The 23,028-nt window shown below is 45.4% G+C and overlaps 1 protein-coding gene across 5 annotated transcripts in view; it reads right to left on the bottom strand.

The window, feature by feature from the left end:
• The window catches only part of LOC129822741 (arf-GAP with SH3 domain, ANK repeat and PH domain-containing protein 1-like), an 80,407-nt gene that overhangs the window by 32,866 nt on the left and 24,513 nt on the right, over nt 1-23,028 (bottom strand). For all 5 annotated transcript variants that reach the window (XM_055881108.1, XM_055881111.1, XM_055881113.1 and 2 more), the window contains 4 exons: nt 12,867-12,939; nt 9,992-10,137; nt 1,716-1,790; nt 326-375 (listed from right to left, as the gene is read on the bottom strand). In XM_055881108.1, the coding sequence (XP_055737083.1) occupies nt 326-375; nt 1,716-1,790; nt 9,992-10,137; nt 12,867-12,939 (344 nt within the window). The remainder of the gene's footprint in view (nt 1-325; nt 376-1,715; nt 1,791-9,991; nt 10,138-12,866; nt 12,940-23,028) is intronic.

Below are 23,028 nucleotides of genomic sequence, written 5' to 3'. Positions count from 1 at the left end.
GACAGCTCAAAGAGGCACACGTTATTTTATAGGCTATACTGCGGGGGTTTCCAACAGGGTTTATTAACTGCAGTCTGGTCGCATGTGCAGTCCGTCGGTGTCAATTATGCGTGTGCTTTGAATTAATTGCGACTTCGTGTGAAGTAAATATGCTCGGCTAAAGGCTACCATGCGACAACCTTTATGGATAATGTGCTATTTCATTTTTTGCTTATCTGCTTCCGTGCATGTTTTGTATGTTGTGGAATTGCATTAGTGCGACATTGGAGGATCCCGGTTACCAATGTTAATCCCTAATGTAGACATTTATTATTAACACACTTACAATTTAGCTTCATAATCCTTCCAGGCTTTGTCAAAGGGCTTCTTTATGTCCTGAAAGAAATAGGACAGAGTATGAGTAAACAGCAGTAATGAGGTCAATCTGGAATCCCACAGCGCAGTGTTAACTCTCTCTCCAACATAGGCCGACACCGCCACTGCAGCCAAGGAGCCAAGGCCTCATCCTCACAATTTATGTTTTGTAAACCCACTACCACTCCATGTTTCCAACCTCACGGGTTGATGACCCCTTTATTCGTGGCGCTCGCCTTCAGGCACAACACAGGGACACTGTTTACGCAAAGATTTACAGTGTGATCTTTTAAACAGTCAAGTTCACTAGTTCCCCCCCTCCCCTTCTCCACCTCTCTCTCTTTCTCTCTCTCAAATGCAAGCGCACTCACACACACCCACTCTGTCTCTCAAAAACACACACACACACAAGCACAGGCACACGCACCACACTAGGGCTGGGAATTGCCAGGGACCTCATGATGAGTTATTATCATGATACTTAGATGCCGATACGGTATGTATTGCGATTAACACAATTCGATATGTGTTGCGATTCAATAATGTGATTTTACTGCGATTCCATGTTCCAAACATATATCACACCATATACATTGAGTGTACTAAACATTAGAAACTCCTTCTTAATATTGAGTTGACCTCACAACAGCTTCAATTTGTCGGGCATGGACTCAAGATGTTGAAAGTGTTCCACAGGGATGCTGGCCCATGTTGACTACAATGCTTCCAACAGTTGTGTCAAATTGGCTGGATGTCCACGGAAAACTGTTGAGTACGGAAAACTGTTGAGTGTGAAAAACCCAGCAGCGTTGCAGTTCTTGACACAAACCGGTGCGCCTGGCACCTACTAACATATCCAGTTCAAAGACACTTAAATATTTTGTATGAGCCTCTGAACAATCCATGTCTCAATTGCCTCAAGGCTTAGAAATCCATCTTTAACCTGTCTCCTCCCCTTCATCTACACTGATTGAAGTGGATTTAACAAGTGACATCAGTAAGGGATCATAGTTTTCATCTGGATTCACCTGGTCAGTCTATGTCATGGAAAGAGCAGGTGTTCTTAATGTTTTGTAGACTCAGTGTATGTCTGTGACAAGAGAGAGTCATGATCAGTCATGGAAATAAAAAAGTGCTGAAAACAAATTGGCTCACTATTTAAAAAGAAGATGAAGAAGAACAAGCTATGATGCAGGAACAGCCATCGCTAACATACACACACACATGAATCGACAGATCTGCTTCGTGGGCTCTACTGAGTGGGCTCCAGTGCTAGGTCCTCCCCTAGGTGATAAGGCAGAGAAAGAGAGCGGGAGTGAGGGAGAGAGCAAGGAAAGGAGGGTCTTCATTGTAAATCTTACCCCTTTCACGCCTTTCAGGTCCCCCTTCAACAGCGAGTCCAGGGTGAAGATCACATTATGGCTCAGGCTCTGGAGCTGAAGAGATAGAGAGCGAGAGAGAAAGAGAGAGACAAAAGGGTTAGGATGAGAAAGAGAGCGAGAAAGAGAGAGAGCAGGAGAGAGAGAGTTGTTCAGTAACTCGGTCACGAGGGCAAGAGTCAGGCATCTACTCTTTCAGCTTTCATTATGGAGTACATCAACAAATATTTGTGATGGCTCGAAGAAACCTTGACAGTATTATCTTCAGTCTAGGGGTGAACTCAATCTTGGCTATTTAGGAACCAGCAAAAACATTTTAGACTCTTAAAGTGTGCTAAGCAATTTAGGAATCAGCAAACACAATTTGACGACCATTTGCTTACAGCGCTGTAACCACATTGATTAATGCAGGTCAATATTCCTGAGCATTTATTCCATTTGGACCTGTGATGGTCAGTGCCAAGTCCCATCCGGTCCGGGAAACAAACAACACTTAATGGCCACTAATGTGTTGCTTAAGTGCCTCCGTTGCAAAGACCTAATGTCTAAATCAATCACCTATTTACTGGCTGCTACTCTACACTTAGAGCTGGCCATGGTCTGTCGTTCTGCATTCCAAATGACACCCTATATCCTATATAGTGCATTACTTTTGACCAGAGCTCTATGGGGGTTCTACGGGCCCTGGTCAAAAGTAGTGCACTATAATTGCCATTTGGGATGTCTCCCTTTATGGAGTGGATGGATACTACTTAGACTGGCCTGAAACCTGGGCTCAACCCCACTATTCACTACTCTAGCAGACCAACAGGGTGGTCTCCTTCCTCTCACTCTGCTCTCCAGAGAGAGGCCCCTTATTTATGGGTGGTAAATACCACAAACTAGTGTCAGCATATGAAGAGTTTACTCCATACATAGAGAAAGAGAGAGAGAGCGAGAGAGAAAGAGAGAGAGAGAGAGAGAGAGAGCAAAAATGTCCGCCAGAATAATAGCAACGTCAATAACCAATGGTGATGTATTAATCTATGAAAGGTTCATGTGAGGGAGTTATCAACATCAATACTTTTACCAATAGTAGTACACACTGACATCAGCCCTTGGGGAGCACTTATCAAAAGGATATATTCAATAAACACTCAAATGACCACTACAGTGCATTCCTAAAGCATTCAGACCCATTTACTTTTTCTACATTTTGTTACATTACGGTCTTATTCTAAAATTGATTAAAGACTTTTTTTCCCTCATCAATCTACACACAATACCCCATAATGACAAAGCAATTTTTTTTTTTTAACATTTAGATAATTATTCAGACTCTTTACTCAGTACTTTGTTGACGCACCTTTGGCAGCGATTACAGAATCGAGACTTTGCGATTTGATGCCACAAACTTGGCACACCTGTATTTGGGGAGTTTCTCCCATTCTTCTCTGCAGATCCTCTCAAGCTCTGTCAGGTTGGATGGGGAGCATTGCTGCACAGATATTTCCAGGTCTCTCCAGAGATGTTCGACCGGGTTCAAGTCCGGGCTCTGGCTGGGCCACTCAAGGACATTCAGAGACTTGTCCCGAAGCCACTCCTGCATTGTCTTGGCTGTGTTCTTAGGGTCATTGTCCTGTTGGAAGGTGAACCTTCGCCCCAGTCTGAGGTCTTGAACGCTCTGAAGCAGGTATTCATCAAGGATCTCTCCGTACTTTGCTCCGTTCATCTTTCCCTCGATCCTGACTAGTCTCCCAGTCCCTTCCGCATTCAGGCCAAAGAGTTCATTCTTGGATTCATCAGACCAGAGAATCTTGTTTCTCATGGTCTGAGAGTCTTTAGGTGACTTTTGGCAAACTCCAAGCGGGCTGTCATGTGCCTTTTACTGAGGAGTGGCTTCCGTCTGGCCACTTTACCATAAAGGCCTGATTGGTGGAGTGCTGCAGAGATGGTTGTCCTTCTGGAAGGTTCTCCCATCTCCACAGAGGAAATCTTACCTCCCTGACCAAGGCCCTTCTCCCCCAATTGCTCAGTTTGGCTGGGGTCCAGCTCTAGGAAGATTCTTGGTGGTTCCAAACTTCTTCCATTTAAGAATGATGGAGGCCCCGGCCGCGACCGGGAGGTCCGTGGGGCGACGCACAATTGGCATAGCGTCGTCCGGGGTAGGGAGGGTTTGGCCGGTAGGGATATCCTTGTCTCATCGCGCTCCAGCGACTCCTGTGGCGGGCCGGGCGCAGTGCGCGCCAAACAAGGGGGCCAGGTACACAGTGTTTCCTCCGACACATTGGTGCGGCTGGCTTCCGGGTTGGAGGCGCGCTGTGTTAAGAAGCAGTACGGCTGGTTGGGTTGTGCTTCGGAGGACGCATGGCTTTCGACCTTCGTCTCTCCCGAGCCCGTACGGGAGTTGTAGCGATGAGACAAAGTAGTAATTACTAGCGATTGGATACCACGAAAATTGGGGAGAAAATGGGATAAAAAATAAATAAATAATGTAAAAAAAATTAAAAAAAATAAAGAATGATGGAGGCCACTGTGTTCTGGGGGACCTTCAATTCTGCAGACATTTTTTGATACCCTTCTACAGATCTGTGCCTCGACACAATCCTGTCTCGGAGCTCTACGAACAATTCCTTCGACCTCATGGCTTGGTTTTTGCTCTGACATGCACTGTCAACTGTGGGACCTTATGTAGACATGTGTGTGCCTTTCCAAATCATGTCCAATCAATTGAATTTACCACAGGTGGACTCAAATCAAGTTGTAGAAACATCTCAAGGATAATCAATGGAAACAGGATGCACCTGAGCTCAATTTCGAGTCTAATAGCAAAGGGTATGAATACTTATGTAAATAAGGTATTTCAGTTTTGAATTTTTAATACATTTGCAAAAATGTCTAAAAACCTGTTATCACTTACTTTGTCATTATGGGGTATTGTGTGTAGATTGATGATTTTCATTTTTTTATTTAATCAATTTTAGAAAAAGGCTGTAACGTAACAAAATGTGGTTTATGTCAAGGGGTCTGAATACTTTCTGAAGGCACTGTATGTCTGAATATAGATCAGTGGGCGTCTGTGCTTGGTTATGAATGTGGGTAGCCTCGCTTGCCAGCGTTCTAAGTGAGCGATGCAAGAATTCAGTATCTAACTACGTATGTGAGACCGACACAGACTACACACATACACTAAATGCTTGATACACAAGAATGTATAAAGGCAAACGTATGTCTTAGAAATATCTCATGCACAGAAGTGTGTCTGTGTAATAAAGTGAGAGACAGAGAGAGAGGAAGGGATACAGAGCAATATGTCTTCACGTAGCATCGATATAAGGACTGTCAAGAGATGCTTGTCCTTTCACCACTGTTACAGGCATCATGTATACCACCTCCCCAGGCAGTGTCAACAGGTGGCTGATTTAGGAGGGTTCCAGGGGAGCTCTCACACACAAACACACACACACACACACAAAGACGCACACAGAACAATACTCACGCATGCACGCACACACACATAGTCTCTCTCACACACACAGTCTCTCTCTGAAACACACACACACACACACGCACACACGCACACAGCCACATACACAGACACTCCCCCACACTCACATTCACACACACGTACACTAGTCTCACTGCCGGCCACACAGGTAGAGAGCCTCTTCTTCCAACAACAATCACTCACACACACAAGATTCCAACAGGACACGTTTTTCAACAGAAATATCAGGGGAAATGTATGGCAGAGAGATGAGAGCAGACGAGTGAAAAAAGAACGTAAGAGGAAGATGAAGCAGCAGTCACCTATGCTGAGGTGATTGTGATGATGGTTTTGTCAGGCTGGTCTTTTGCAACTAAAAAAAATGGCTTGATAACAGCTTGGAATATTCAGTGGAAATTAAAACTATTGCAGCCCCCTCTAACGAAGACATACAGTTGAAGTCAGAAGTTTACATACACCTTAGCCAAGTCCATTTAAACTCAGTTTTTCACAATTCCTGACATTTAATCCTAGTAAAAATTCCCTGTCTTAGGTCAGTTAGGATCACCACTTTATTTTAAGAATGTGAAATGTCAGAATAATAGTAGAGAGAATGATTTATTTCAGCTTTTATTTCTTTCACCACATTCCCAGTGGGTCAGAAGAGTACATACACTCAATTAGTATTTGGTAGCATTGCCTTTAAATTGTTTAACTTGGGTCAAACGTTTCGGGTAGCCTTCCACAAGCTTCCCACAATAAGTTGGGTGAATTTTGGCCCATTCCTCCTGACAGAGCTGGTGTAACTGAGTCAGGTTTGTAGGCCTCCTTGCTCGCACAGACTTTTTCAGGTCTGCCCACAAATGTTCTATAGGATTGAGGTCAGGGCTTTGTGATGTCCACTCCAATACCTTGACTTTGTTGTCCTTAATCCATTTTTCCACAACTTTGGAAGTATGCTTGGGGTCATTGTCCACTTGGAAGACCCATTTGCGACCAAGCTTTAACTTCCTGACTGATGTCTTGAGATGTTGCTTCAATATATCCACATAATGTTCGTGCCTCATGATGCCATCTATTTTGTGAAGTGCACCAGTCCCTCCTGCAGCAACGCAACCCCACAACATGATGCTGCCACCCCCTGTCACGATCGTCTTGAGGACAATGAGTGGACCAAGGCACAGCGTGTGAAAAATACATCTTCTTTTATTTGGAAGACGAAAACGAACGAAAACTAAACAACAAACAGACGAACGTGAAGCTATAAAAGACTAAGTGCTAACATGCAACATAGACATAGATAATTACCCACAAAAGCCTACTGCCTATGGCTGCCTTAAATATGGCTCCCAATCAGAGACAATGAATGACAGCTGTCTCTGATTGAGAACCATTCAGGCAACCATAGACATACCTAGACACCTACACTCAAACACAAACCCATCTACTCTACCTAAACCCCCTATACCATACAACCACCCAAGACGAGACAAAAACACACAAACATCCCCCCTGTCACACCCTGACCTAACCAAACTATTACAGAAAACAAAGATAACAAAGGCCAGGGCGTGACACCCCCGTGCTTCACGGTTGGGATGGTGTTCTTCGGCTTGCAAGCATCGGCCTTTTTACTCCAAACATAACGATGGTCATTATGGCCAAACAGTTCTATTTAAGTTTCATCAGACCAGAGGGCATTTCTCCAAAAGGTACGATCTTTGTCCCCATGTGCAGTTGCAAACCGTAGTCTGGCTTTTTTATGGCGGTTTTGGAGCAGCAGCTTCTTCCTTGCTGAGCGGCCTTTCAGGTATGTTGATATAGGACTCATTTTACTGTGGATATAGATACTTTTATACCTGTTTCCTCCAGCATCTTCACAAGGTCCTTTGCTCTTGTTCTGGGATTGATTTGCACTTTCGCATCAGAGTAAGTTCATCTCTAGGAGACAGAACGCGTCTCCTTCCTGAGCGGTATGACGGCTGCGTGGTCCCATGGTGTTTATACTTGCGTACTATTGTTTGTACAGATGAACATAGTACCTTCAGGCGTTTGGAAATTGCTCCCAAGGATGAACCAGACTTGTGGAGGGCAAAAAAAATATTCTGATGTCTTGGCTGATTTCTTTTGATGTCTAGCAAATAGACAGTGAGTTTGAAGGTGGGCCTTGAAATACTTCCACAGGTACACCTCCAATTGACTCAAATTATGTCAATTAGCCTATCAGAAGCTTCTAAAGCCATGACATAATTTTCTGGAATTTTCCAAGCTGTTTTCTAAGTCAACTTAGCGTATGTAAACTTCTGACCCACTGGAATTGTGATACAATGAATTATAAGTGAAATTGTCACGCCCTGGCCATAGAGAGGCTTTTATTCTATATTTTGGTTAGGCCAGAGGGTGTGACTAGGGTGGGCATTCTAGTTTCTTTATTTCTATGTTTTCTATTTCTTTGTGTTTGGCCGGGTGTGGTTCTCAATCAGAGGCAGCTGTCTATCGTTGTCTCTGATTGGGAATCATACTTAGGCAGCCTTTTCCCACCTGTGTTTTGTGGGTAGTTGACTTTGTTAGTGGCCCTATAGCCCTGTTAAGCTTCACGGTCGTTTCTTTGTTTCTTGTTTTGTTGGCGACATTTTAAATAAAAGGAAAATGTACGCTCACCACGCTGCACCTTGGTCTCCTTCCGACGACGGCCGTGACAGAAATATTCTGTCTGTAAACATTTGTTGGAAAAATTACTTGTGTCTTGCACAAAGTAGATGTCCTAACAAACTTGCCAAAACTATAGTTTGTGAACAAGAAATTTGTGGAGTGGTTGAAAAAAAAGTTTTAATGACTCCAACCTAAGTGTATGTAAACTTCCGACTTCAACTGTACATGCTCAGTCGTTCGCGCGTTATTGTTGTCACGATACCAGAATGTTGACTTCGATACAGATACCAAACATTGAACAATATGTTGAAAAATGGTAGAACAACTGAAATAACAAATAGAATAACTTCTGTTCTATATTCAAATGTTTTTATTTTATGAAACACCATATCTTGAATATCTACAATTTTCCTTATGCGAAACCATATCTGAGACTTTTAGTTTAGATGTAATTTTATAATTACATCTAAACTGTTTATATTTTTTATTTGATACATATCAGGGTTAATTTGCTCATCTATGGCCATAATATTGGGTCAAATTACATTCATTAGACCTACGATTCACTATTCATTACAGCTAAATAATTTAAGGTGTTAAATGAATAATTTTGTTCCAAATGACATAAAAAAAAAACATTTAAAGCTCATTTCATTGAAATACAATATATTTTACACAGCCTACTACGATTCCCAGAGTGCATTTCAACTCCCAGGGTGCAACGCTCCACCCAGGGCTGGGTCAAAGATTTTAATAACTAACCCTAGGTCGTCACCAGTTACCACAGCCACAAATTCAAAATGAAAACAAAAATGTGCTTTTTGGTTTTAATTTAAGGTTAGGGTTAGGCATAAGGTTAGCAGTGTGGTTATTAAGGTTAGGTTTCAAATCAGATTATAAGAAGATAAATTGTAGAAATTATGACTTTGTGGCTGCGGTAATTAGTGATGACCCAAGGGCTGGCTGGGCTACTGCTAGCAAGCCCAGACATTTACATTACATTTAAGTCATTTAGCAGACGCTCTTATCCAGAGCGACTTACAAGTACATACATTCATACTTTTTTGTACTGGCCCCCCGTGGGAATCGAACCCACAACCCTGGCGTTGCAAGCGCCATGCTCTACCAACTGAGCTACACGGGACCACCAGACAAATGCAAAGTAGTCTAAAACATTATTCGAATTTAGTTGCTAGAAGAATAACGTTAGGCTACAATGCAAATGTCATGTGTAAAATAATTTTTTATGTTATTTTGGAAGTAAATCTCCTTTGCACTGCACACTAATTTGTAACACCTTTTGCAGAGTTGTTTCAGTGGGCTGGCCCTCATCATCTGCTCTGTAAGCAAAGTATTCCAAAGTTTGCTTCTGGAGACAGTTTTGTCAACAAGCTGCGGGTGTGGAGGTATAATGTTTTGGTTTGAAAAAGCCATGCTGTCTGCATTTTCTCTCTCTCGCGTGCTTCTAAAAAAGTGGCTTACGCTGTGTCAGTGTAGCCTGGCTAGCTTACTACTTATTGCCCTCTTGAAAAGATTCAGACAAAATACTAGACAGACTCGATCCTCTCAATCCATATCAGATGTGAGACACATTTGACAGAAGTACTGAAAGTAACACAGATTCTTGTACCAAACCATTTTTCACGATCTAGAAAAGGTTTCTGTATAACGTATAACACTATCATGTGTACGCACACACACACACACGCACAGACACACACAAACCTACACACACACAGGTGTGCATTTGTAATTTGACCAGTTTCTCACAGCAGGAAAATAATCCTGCAGAAACAGGAAATGTGAATTATTATGTTGATTATACTTAATGTACATTTTCGTAGTGGTTGACACATTTTTTGTTAAGATAAATCTGACATTTTAAAGTGGAAATTACAAACTTCAGAAGCCTTTTTAAACCTCGAATACACTACAATCCTGCTGGGCAGGAAAATTAACTGAGACAACAGAGTGATCAAATTAAGATAGGACATCTGTACCCAAGTCAAGTCCATCCCAAGATGGGAAACCCTCATGTGAAGGTGTTCGCTCTGTCACCTCTTTGTCAATTAAATGGTGGACATTCTGGGTATTACCAGCCATGAGTAACTGAACTGGAAAAAAGTCCTGTGTGTCTCACCAGGTTCTTGAGCAGGGTCGACAGCTCCTTGGTCAGGGTGGAGAACTTGACGAAGGCTGTTCCCAGGTCAGGGTTGTCTCTGCTGATGAAATTGCTGCCAAACTTATCCAGAGCCTGGGCATAGTTCTCCTCATTCTGGACATGGTCTGGGAGAGGGAGACAGAGGGAGACAACCAGGGTTAACATTAGTTTGAATTTGAAATAATGATAACAAGGGTAGTGTTGCTAGGCTTTGCGTCCCAAATTGCACCATATTCCCTATATAAAGCACTACTTCAGTAGTGCAGTATATAGAAGGGTCCATAGGGCTCTGGTCAAAGTAGTGCATAGGGAATAGGGTGCCATTTAGGACACAGTCAGGGACAGGTGATTGTGATCAAGCATGGAAAGGTTGACATTTGCCATTGCATCATCTGGTTACAAATGCAACAGCTTAGTGTGGTTTCTAATCACTTTTACAACTTAAATCAGATTGTCATCCTGTAAAGGGGTTCTAACTGGGTGTGGGAGAATGGGTAGAAGAGGAGCATTGGTAGACCGCCATTTCATTAGGAAAAATGATTGGTGCATGACCACCTTTACTCCACACAGAGACCATACAAAGCTCTCCCTCACCCTCCATTTGGCAAAACAGACCATAATTCTACCCTCCTGATTCCTGCTTACAAGAAAAAATTAAAGCAGGAAGCACCAGTGACTAGATCAATAAAAAAGTGGTCAGAGGAAGCAGATGCTAAGCTACAGGACTGTTTTGCTAGCACAGACTGGAATATGTTCCGGGATTCCTCCGATGGCATTGAGGAGTACACCACATCCGTCATTGGCTTCATCAATAAGTGCATCGATGACGTCGTCCCCACAGTGACTGTACGTACATACCCCAACCAGAAGCCATGGATTACAGGCAGCATCCGCACTGAGCTAAAGGCTAGAGCTGCCGCTTTCAAGGAGCAGGACTCTAACCCTGAAGCTTATAAGAAATCCCGCTATGCCCTTCGACGAACCATCAAACAGGCAAAGCATCAATACAAGACTAAGATCGAATTGTACTACACCGGCTTTGACGTACTACACAGCCGAGAGCTGCCCAGTGACACAAGTCTATCAGACGAGCTAAACTACTTCTATGCTCGCTACGAGGCAAATAACACTGAAACATGCATGAGAGCACCAGCTGTTCAGGAAGACTGTGATCACACTCTCCACAGCCGATGTAAGTAAGACCTTTAAACAGGTCAACATTCACAAGGCCGCAGGGCCAGACAGATTACCAGGACGTGTACTCCGAGCATGCACTGACCAACTGGCAAGTGTCTTCATTGACATTTTGAACCTCTCCCTGTCCGACTCTGTAATACCAACATGTTTTAAGCAGACCACCATAGTCCCTGTGCCCAAGAACACTATGGTAACCTGCCTAAACGACTACCGAGCCGTAGCACTCACGTCTGTAGCAAAGGCTGGGCATGGCTCACATCAACACCATCATCCCAGAAACCCTAGACCCACTCCAATTTGCATACCACCCCAACAGATCCACAGATGATGCAATCTCTATTGCACTCCACACTGCCCTTTCCCACCTTGACAAAAGGAACACCTATGTGAGAGTACTATTCAGACTACAGCTCAGCGTTCAACACCATAGTGCCCTCAAAGCTCATCAATAAGCTAAGGACCCTGGGAGTAAATCCCTTTGCAACTGGATCCTGGACTTTCTGACAGGCCGCCCCCAGGTGGTAAGGGTAGGTAACAACACAGGGTAAGGGTAGGTAACAACACATCCTCAACACAGGGTCCCCTCAGGGGTGCGTGCTCAGTCCCCTCCTGTACTCCCTGTTCACTCATGACTGCACGGCCAGGCACAACTCCAACACCATCATTAAGTTTGCCGATGACACAACAGTGGTAGGCCGGATCACCGACAACGATGAGACGGCCTATTGGGAGGAGGTCAGAGACCTGGCCATGTGCCAGGACAACAACCTCTCCCTCAATGTGATCAAGACAAAGGAGATGATTGTGGACTACAGGAAAAAGAGGACTGAGCACGCCCCCATTCTCATCGACGTGGCTGCAGTGGAGCAGGTTGAGAGTTTCAAGTTCCTTGGTGTCCACATCACCAACAAACTAACATGGTCCAAGCATACCAAGACAGTCGTGAAGAAAGCACGACAAAAACTTTTCCCCCTCAGGAGACTGAAAAGATTTGGCATGGGTCCTCAGATCCTCAAAAGTTTCTACAGCTGCACCATCGAGAGCATCCTGACCGGTTGCATCACTGCCTGTTATGGCAACTGCTCGGCCTCCGACAGCAAGGCACTACAGAGGGTAATGCAAACGGCCCAGTACATCACTGGGGCCAAGCGTCCTGCCATCCAGGACCTCTATACCAGGCGGTGTCAGAGGAAGGCCCTAAAAATTGTCAAAGACTCCAGCCACCCTAGTCATAGACTGCTCTCCCTGCTACCGCACGGAATGCGGTACCGGAGCGCCAAGTCTAGGTCCAAGAGGCTTCTAAACAGCTTCTACCCCCAAACCATAAGACTCCTGAACATCTAGTCAAATGGCTACTCAGACTATTTGCAGGGCTGTATATGGGATTGTATATGGGATTGAACTGTATCCAAAACCAGACAGGATACCTGAGCGGGGCCAGGTCAGAAAGGGTCTAGAAACCCCCTCTTCAAGGCACTAACAACCTAAAACTGACTATGTGGAGAAAAGGTTGAAACTCTGAAATATTTAGTTTCATAAGAGGGCACAATTACTCACCCAGACCAGTCTATATAGAGATCATCCCTTTTCAATGTCTTCCACAAGCGCAACCCTCTGGTTAATGAGCCTAGAAAACTGACAGAGAGCTTTCTCTCACCTTGGCCTGAGCTGTAGATGGCCTTGACTGATTTCTTCACCTTCTGCAGCGCAGTCCTGTCCTGATCCAAAGCCTGTAAACACAGAACGAGAGAGAGAGAAAGAGAGAGAGAGAGAGGATTGTTAAGGATTTACAATAGCATCACAGACTGAACTTTGTAACCAAAACACAACACAATTGTTATACTGTAAATTATAGTCATTTCAGAGAATGAAGGCTCTGAACACTATGAGATTTTTACAGTGCTGGCATAAAAACTGGCATAACAATTTATCAAATGCTCAAAAAGCACCACATGACCTGAAATATGGCTTATCAACATTCCAAATGAAATTCCAAACTGTTTGTTATATAAAGGTTCCATACAGTAGCATCATTATGACAGTAGTGCCCGAGGTAGAGCAGCTGTGTCTTATAATGCCTCTCTTCTCCATGCTTCTTTGTTTCGCAAAGAGCAAGACCATGGCGCTTCTTGCTATTCTACTAGTCCTGCTATTCTGTTGGTGTTTTAAAAATCTCACAAAGCTGAGATAGCATTGAAAACACACTAGGGCTGTCCCCGACTAAGATAAATATTGGTCGACAAAGAGTCGTCTGCTCTTTCGACCAATCGATTGGTCGTATTTTTTATGTGTATATTTCCATATATAGACACATGCGTTTTAATCAAATCAACTATATGCACTGCACTTGTCTGATGCTTTAAGCAAACTTTTTGATGAAATAATTAAGACACACAAAGAACTAGAGTCCGACCGCAATTGAGTTGATTGGCTCAGACTTGCTGCGCTGTGTTAAAAAAAAGACAGCGATTGACTGTGTGCCTAGATTCTGTTGTCTCTCTCTCCTTCCTTCCTCCCTGCTGCAGCGACCACCACAGAACATCAGCAGTGTGTATCTTCCTCCCTGCTGAAACTGCAACATAATTACAGCCATTTCTGATTGAAAAGTTGTTACCGAAACCCTTCATTTGTTTAGGAAAAACATTTTCTATTCCCTTGCTCTCTTCACGTGACAATAAGGCCTGACCTATAGCATATCATAATCACATGAATAAATTGGTTATAACAAACTCTGAACACCGTAACACATGTGACAGCAAAATGGATGCAGAGGACGAACAAATAAACTCGAAACGGGGGAATGTTTACTGGTTGCCCAGGAGGTAAAGGGGATGTCAGATGTAGGAAAAAGTGAGTGTGGAATAGTGGAATAAATGTAACTGTAAAGGCAGTCAATGTTGGTCTCCCCCTTAGACGAGAAGGAGCATGGATAAGACCAAGATGCGGATTGAGGGAAATAAGCCATCTTTTAATGAAAAAACAGCAAACAAGACACTACAAACTACAAAACAACAAACGTGACTAACCTTCAACTGTCCTGTGAGGACACAGGAACAAACACCCAACAAAACACCAGTGAAACCCTGGCTGCCTTTGTATGACTCTCAATTAGAGACAAACAATACACACCTGTCTCTAATTGAGAATCATACCAGGCCGAACACAAAACCCCACATAGAAATACAAACATAGACAAACCCACCCAACTCACGCCCTGACCAACTAAAATGAATACAAAACAAAGGAAAACAGGTCAGGAACGTGACAGAACCCCCCCCTTAAGGTGCGAACTCCGGGCGCACCAGCACAAAGTCTAGGGGAGGGTCTGGGTGGGCGTCTGTCCACGGTGGCGGCTCTGGCGGTGGACGAGGTCCCCACCCCACCATAATCAATCCCCGCTTCTTTATCCCCCTCCCAATGACCACCCTCCCACTAACCCCACCTAAATGAAGGGGCAGCACCGGGATAAGGGGCAGCACCGGGATAAGGGGCAGCACCGGGACAAGGGGCAGCACCGGGACAAGGGGCAGCACCGGGACAAGGGGCAGCACCGGGATAAGGGGCAGCACCGGGACAAGGAGCAGCACCGGGACAAGGGGCAGCACCGGGACAAGGGGCAGCACCGGGACAAGGGGCAGCACCGGGACAAGGGGCAGCACCGGGACAAGGGGCAGCACCGGGACAAGGGGCAGCACCGGGACAAGGGGCAGCACCGGGACAAGGGGCAGCACCGGGACAAGGGGCAGCACCGGGATAAGGGGCAGCACCGGGATAAGGGGCAGCACCGGGATAAGGGGCAGCACCGGGATAAGGACCAGCACCGGGATAAGGGGCGGCAGGTCCTGGCTGAGGGACTCCGGCAGGTCCTGGCTGAGGGACTCCGGCAGGTCCGGGCTGAGTGGCAGCTCCGGACTGTAGGGCAGCTCCGGACTGTAGGGCAGCTCCGGACTGTACGGCAGCTCCGGACTGTAGGGCAGCTCCGGACTGTAGGGCAGCTCCGGACTGTCGGACGTCTCTGGCAGCTCCTGACTGGCGGGCGTCTCTGGCAGCTCCTGACTGGCGGGCGTCTCTGGCAGCTCCTGACTGGCGGGCGTCTCTGGCAGCTCCTGACTGGCGGGCGTCTCTGGCAGCTCCTGACTGGCGGGCGTCTCTGGCAGCTCCTGACTGGCGGGCGTCTCTGGCAGCTCCTGACTGGCGGGCGTCTCTGGCGGCTCCTGACTGACGGACGGCTCTAGCGGCTCCTGACTGACGGACGGCTCTACTGGCTCGGGACAGATGGGCGGCTCTAATGGCTCGTGGCAGACGGATGACTCAGATGGCGCTGGGCAGACAGATGGCTCAGACGGCGCTGGGCAGACAGATGGCTCAGACGGCGCTGGGCAGACAGATGGCTCAGACGGCGCTGGGCAGACAGATGGCTCAGACGGCGCTGGGCAGACAGATGGCTCAGACGGCGCTGGGCAGACAGATGGCTCAGACGGCGCTGGGCAGACAGATGGCTCAGACGGAGCTGGGCAGACAGATGGCTCAGACGGAGCTGGGCAGACGGGCCGTTCAGGCACCGCTGGGCAGACGGCAGACTCTGGCCGGCTGAGACGCACTATAGGCCTGGTGCGTGGTACCGGAACTGGAGGTACCGGGCTGAGGGCACGCACCTCAGGGCGAGTGCGGGGAACAGGAACAGGGCACACTGGACTCTCGTGGCGCACTCTAGGCCTGGTGCGTGGTACCGGAACTGGAGGTACCGGGCTGAGGGCACGCACCTCAGGGCGAGTGCGGGGAGAAGGAACAGTGCGTCCAGGGCTCTGGAGACGCACAGGAGGCTTGGTGCGTGGTGCCGGAACTGGAGGCACCGGGCTGGAGACACGCACCATAGGGAGAGTACGTGGAAGAGGAACAGGGCTCTGGAGATGCACTGGAAGCCTGGTGCGTGGTGTAGGCACTGGTGGTACTGAGCTGGGATGGGAAGGTGGCGCCGGATATACCGGACCGTGAAGGAGGACACGTGCTCTTGAGCACCGAGCCTCCCCAACCTTACCAGGTTGAATGGACCCCGTAGCCCTGCCAGTGCGGCGAGGTGGAATAGCCCGCACTGGGCTATGCAGGCGAACCGGGGACACCACCTGTAAGGCTGGTGCCATGTACGCCGGCCCGAGGAGACGTACTGGAGGCCAGATACGTTGGGCCGGCTTCATGGCATCCGGCTCGATGCCCAACCTAGCCCTCCCAGTGCGGCAAGGTGGAATAGCCCGCACTGGGCTAAGCACGCGTACTGGGGACACCGTGCGCTTCACCGCATAACACGGTGTCTGACCAGTACGACGCCCTCTCACTCCACGGCAAGCCCGGGGAGTTGGCTCAGGTATCCAACCCGGCTTCGCCACACTCCCCTTTAGCCCCCCCCCCCCAAGAAATTCTTGGGTGAGCCTCTCGGGCTTCCAGCCTCTCATACGTGCTGCCTCCTCAATCCACCGCTCCTGGGCTGTGGCTGCCTTCTTCACCTCCCGAGAGCGGCGATTCTCTCCAACCCTTCCCCAGGGTCCTTTTCCGTCCATGATCTCCCAAGACCATTCCTCCTGTGTCCAGTGCCTTAGTTCTTTTTCTCTCTCCTCAATCCGCTTGGTCCTGTTGTGGTGGGTGTTTCTGTAAAGGCAGTCAATGTTGGTCTCCCCCTTAGACGAGAAGGAGCATGGATAGGACCAAGATGCGGATTGAGGGAAATAAGCCATCTTTTAATGAAAAAACAGCAAACAAGACACTACAAACTACAAAACAACAAACGTGACTAACCTTCAACTGTCCTGTGAGGACACAGGAACAAACACCCAACAAAACACCAGTGAAACCCTGGCTGCCTTTGTATGACTCTCAATTAGAGACAAACAATACACACCTGTCTCTAATTGAGAATCATACCAGGCCGAACACAAAACCCCACATAGAAATACAAACATAGACAAACCCACCCAACTCACGCCCTGACCAACTAAAATGAATACAAAACAAAGGAAAACAGGTCAGGAACGTGACAGTAACTAGTTGTGGGGAAATATTGAGATCAAGAAAAATAAGGTATGAAGCCAGCGCTGCATGCATATTATGTGTACCAAACAGGTGCTGTTAGATTACAATATAATTTTTTCTGACCGTTTGGAACAACGTAAACAACACAAAATAAATGATAAGTGTACCAGAGTCTGTTGAAACGTTTTGGCCTATTCATTGTTTAAGCTAATCATTCAATGGTTGCTTTGTTATTTTATTTTAAAACGCTTGATTGCATTTCACATCATGAATGACTTGTATACTGTGTGATGATATGAACAAATAAATTATTATTAAAAAGAATATAGAATATAAAAAATTCTATATAAGAATTGAAATACAGGCCTAAGTAAATTACGGTATTAAGACTAAACAGGATGCGCTCTTACAGGGGCTTGCAAAAATATTCACTCCCCTTGGCATTTTTCCTATTTTGTTGCCTTACAACCTGGAATTAAAATGGATTTTTGGGGGGTTTGTATCATTTGATTTACACAACATGCCTACCACTTTAAAGATGCTAAATATTTTTTGTGTGACGACCCTCCCACTCTGCCATATTCTTTCTCTTTGCTCTTGTTTTCCTTATTAGGATGTCGGCGGGAGGAGCTGGGAGGGTCGTCAGCGACATGGGACACACCTGGGCCCGGGATAAATACACCTCTTCCCCATTCCTTGAGGAGACTCTCTCCATGCAGACACACTGATAGAGTTTGGATGTGGCATTTTTGTGGCTGTTTTGTTTGTTTGCTTTGTCACCTTTCAACACCCCTCATTATCATATTTATGCACGAAAACACTCACTTACACTACTGATTACTGCCTACACACCATTGTTAATTGTATTTAGTTTACTTCAGTTAATAAATATATTTTGTTATTCCTTATCTCCATGTTGTCTCCCTTTTTGTTACGAACTTCAAGCTGGTTCGTGACACAAGAAATAAGACAAAAAACAGAACTTGAGCATGCATAACTATTCACCCCCCAAAGTCAATACTTTGTAGAGCCACCTTTTGCAGCAATTACAGCTGCAAGTCTCTTGGGTATGTCTCTAAAAGCTTGGCACATCTAGCAACTGGGATTTTTGTCCATTCTTCAAGGCAAAACTGCTCCAGCTCCTTCAAGTTGGATGGGTTCTGCTAATGTGCAGCAATCTTTAAGTCATACCACAGATTCTCAATTGGATTGAGGTCTGGGAATTGACTAGGCCATTCCAAGACATGTAAGTGTTTCCGCTTAAACCACTCGAGTGTTGCTTTAGCAGTATGCATAGGGTCATTGTCCTGCTGGAAGGTGAACCTCCATCCCAGTCTCAAATCTCTGGAAGACAAACAGGTTTCCCTCAAGAATTTCCATTTATTTAGCGCCATCCATCATTCCTTCAATTCTGCCCAGTTTCCCAGTCCCTGCTAATGAAAAACATCCCCACAGCATCCCCACTGGTTGGTGTTCTCGGGGTGATGAGAGGCGTTGGGTTTGCGCCAAACATAGCGTTTTCCTTGATGTCCAAAAAGCTCCATTTTAAAAAAGTATATGTTTGGGGAGTCTCCCACATGCCTTTTGGCGAACACCAAACGTGTTTGCTTATTTTTTCTGGACACTCTTCCGTAAATCCCAGCTCTGTGGAGTGTACGGCTTAAACTGGTCCTATGGACAGATACTCCAATCTCCGCTGTGGAGCTTTGCAGCTCTTTCAGGGTTATCTTTGGCCTCTTTGTTGCCTCTCTGATTAATGCCCTCCTTGCCTGGTCTGTGAGTTTTGGTGGGTGGCCCTCTCTTGGCAGGTTTGTTGTGGTGCCATATTCTTTAAAAAATAGTAAAAATGGATTTAATGGTGCTCCGTGGGATGTTCAAAGTTTCGGATATTTTGTATAACCAACCCTGATCTGTACTTCTCCACAACTTTGTCCCTGACCTGTTTGGAGAGCTCCTTGGTCTTAGTGCCGCTTCCTTGGTGGTGCCCCTTGCTTAGTGGTGCAGCACACTCTGGGGCGTTTCAGAACAGGTGTATATATACTGAGATTATGTGACACTTAGATTGCACACAGGTGGACTTTATTTAGCTAATTATGTAACTTCTGAAGGTAATTGGTTGCACCAGATCTTATTTAGGGGCTTCATAGCAAAGGGTGTGAATACATATGCACGCACCACTTTTCCGTTTTATTATTATTCTTTTTTTTTTAAACAAGTTATACTTTTCATTTCACTTCACCAATTTGGACTATTTTGTGTATGTCCCTTACATGAAATCCAAATATAAATCCATTTAAATGACAGGTTGTAATGCAACAAAATAGGAAAAACGCCAAGGGGTGAATAGTTTTACAAGACATTGTAGGCCCACAACTCGATGGTGGTTATGCAAGGCTGCTATACTAAGCCTACAAATGATATTGACATTACTTATTATTATAATGCTTATCATAATAATAATAGTAATAAGGAGATAAAGGAAAAAGGAGGGTCATTAAAATACAAATATCGGACAATTTGGAACAGTTTAAACAACACTAAATAAATTAAACTAAAGCCAAATTCGTGACGCTTGGTGTTGACGGAATCAGTAGGCTATTAAACAATCACTCAAACAGGCAACAGAAGCAGGAGCTGTCTAATTTCTGTAGATATACAGTATATGGATGATTTATAAATTCAGGCACATTTAACAGTTAGGCTATTGATTATAGACCTAATTAAGATGGGGTTTCCTCTCTCCTCACTTTTCTTAGACAATTAAGGCAAGGGGTGTTTTCTCGTCTCCTAACTCTGCTGCTGCCTCCGCCACATTGTTCTCAACACCAATATGCTGGTTAACTCATCCATTATGCACATAGCAACATGGTCTAGGAAAAGACGGCAATTCAACAACGCACTGATGTGTTTCAGAACCGCGGACAGCGACTGTTATCCAACGCAGGAGAAAGCGTGTTTGTTTAAAATTAATATAATTTTGATTTGTGTTGCACAATTGTTCTTACATAATATAACCATATACAATTTCAGTAGCACGTCTTAGAGTGATGGACTGTGCCATCCTCACAGCCTCCACAATGGATCAGTCCACTCAGACAGGAGCCAATCAGACAGGTGTCTTGTACACCATGATTTGTTCTTGTTATCCATTTTTTGCTACTGCTCGACCAAAGAAATCTAAGTCAACCAACATACTATCGACCAAACCAGTCGACTAAATGGGGCCAGCCCTAAAAACACACACACACTGACTATTACACTAACACGCACACAGTATCTGTCCAAGTTCACTGTCTAAATGGTGATAAAATACTGGATAACTCTAACAAGATCTGTCATACCTACAGTAATGAAGTCTCTAGCACTCATTTACAAGGCCATATTTCCTTGATTATGATCTGTACTGTGACTGAATCAAAGGCAGATGTTTGTTTACTAAAGTAGTGCACTACTTTTGACCAGAGCCCTATGGGCCCTGGTCAAAAGTAGGGCACTATAAAGGAAATAGGGTGCCATTTGGGACGCAACCCGGCGATGCCGACCTCCAGATCCTCTCACCGCACAGAGCGTGCAATTTGGAGAACACTTATGTCATGCTTTTATCGCCGCTGGGGGCAGAGCAACTCTGCATACTCTGTTCTTCGCTCACAGCACTACCAACGCCTACTTGGAAATGCGCTTGCTTTCAAAATCTCTGTGCTCCGTGGAAGGGGAGAATGTCTGCGCAGATCGAAGGTTTCGCTTTTGTGTTTTTCAATGCAGGGTTTTCTGTACCATTCGCCACAGAGCCAGATTACATGACTGTGAGGTTTGATGTGCCAAAACAAATGTTCAGGTTAAGAGGATTTGATAGTATCACAAACAGTACTCACACACTCAGATGTGTAGAAGTACACACATAAACACACACACGCACACTTATGGAGATGATAAACACCAACATAAATACATGAAATTGGGCTCCGCTGGTCACAGGGGAGGCACCCTACAACGTCGGTCGAGCTAATTAAATTTCACGATGCAATTAAGGCCCAGTCTAGGTTGTACCCTGGACTGTTTTACGTTTTACGTCGCTCTTACACAATTTATGGCTGCAGTAGTGTATGGCCCCGGGGCCCTCAGTGCCCTTACTCCCATTGCACTGTGCTTTGATCTCCCTCTCTCTAACGCAGGAGCACGACCTGGCGCCAGTGTATGTACCATTACCTAGTAGCCTACATACAAATACTGACATACTGTATATGATCCTTCAGTGTGGTCCTATCTAGACTAGAATGTTCTGTGTATTCACAGAGAAGGCAACTTTGTTGAGAGTGTGGTTGGTATAATCAACACCCTTTTCATAAATATTAGGCTATATTCTAGAACAAGTTGCTTTGGCTTTAGCAGGAAGCTGTATTGTCTACATCTTAGCAAACATGTTTATCTCTAGTCTGTACTTGCTTAGTGAAATACTAAATCATCATAATATGATGAGAATATAGCCTACTGTAGACCAAGGACACAGACAGGGTCATAGGCATCATGGTGGACCCCCTGACACCCTAACCCATGAATGATTATTCAGAGAGGCAGTAGACTGAGATGAATTCTCCAGAGGGAACAAAGGCAATGCATGCAGCAGCAGCAGGAAGACTGCCTCTCTAATGGTGCCCATGTTACAGGACAAGAGAGCGAGAGAGAGAGAGAGGAGCAGCTGGCACCCCCGTCAAAGGTCACCCATAATCCTCTCTGTGTCTGAGTTGCGGTAATTAAATATTCTGCTTTGATATGAACATGCTTTTACATTAGTAGGGAACATGTTACGTCGACTTGACATTACAGGGGCAGGGATATATGTGTTGTGTACCCAGGGTCCTTGCGAGCGCAGGAGTAGGGTTTTTAGAGGCCGTTGTCCTACTGTAGCACAAGCTTCAGTTTTTTTTCTCACAGAGCAAACCACCATTGAGGCCATTTTAAATTGACGATGAAGTGACAGACAGTGTGGGACAACCGTATAGATTTCAGTTACGACTGAACAAGGTCAATTGCCAATGGCATTACTGCCATTCAAAATCGCTGGGCATGCATAATTATCACAGAAAGCACAGGAAAGACTTTGGGGTGGGTTCAGGAAAATTCCCACTCATTCCAATCTTCCAATCAAACACTTTTTTAGGTTTACTGTAATATACGCAAGCAAGTGCTACCTTCAAATCAATGAGGAGAAACACTAGATGTGTAGGAGGGAGGGGAATTTGGCTTTGAGCATTCAGCTCAGCTCAGCTCACTTGGCTAACAGTCCTCCACACCCTCTGGCAACCAGTAAGAACGCATCTCAGCTCTAGCAAGAATGCCCTCGCAAAGCCTGCAAACTATTCAATAGAGTCGATTCTTTGTTCTGATCGACCAACAGCCAATGTTCAGCTCTGACACAATCCAGTGTGATTGGTGGGTGGGCCAATGACTCAAAACAAGAGTTGAGGAGGGGATAGAGATGTTTTTATACCTAATATTCTTAAAGGGAACCTAGCCCACAGTATATGGCAGTGTGTTGATTCCCCTGTGAAACGTCTACCACCCTGAAAGTATTGTGATGGCAGCTGGTCATTGTGGCTGTGCGTGACGGGAGACGGGAAGGTGGAGAAGCTACAGCTTCAACACTTCCCGGGGCGTGTCCCAAATGGCCCCCTACTCCCTATATAGTGCACTACTTTTGATCAGTGCTGTGCTGATCAAAAGTAGTGCACGACAAGTAATGCCATTTGGAATGCAGATCTGAAGTTCCTGCCCCAGGTCTTATCCTCCCAGTGCAG

This window comes from Salvelinus fontinalis, chromosome 25, assembly GCF_029448725.1.
Source record: "Salvelinus fontinalis isolate EN_2023a chromosome 25, ASM2944872v1, whole genome shotgun sequence".
Classification (NCBI taxonomy): domain Eukaryota; kingdom Metazoa; phylum Chordata; class Actinopteri; order Salmoniformes; family Salmonidae; genus Salvelinus; species Salvelinus fontinalis.
This window is presented reverse-complemented; position numbering and strand designations above follow the sequence as displayed.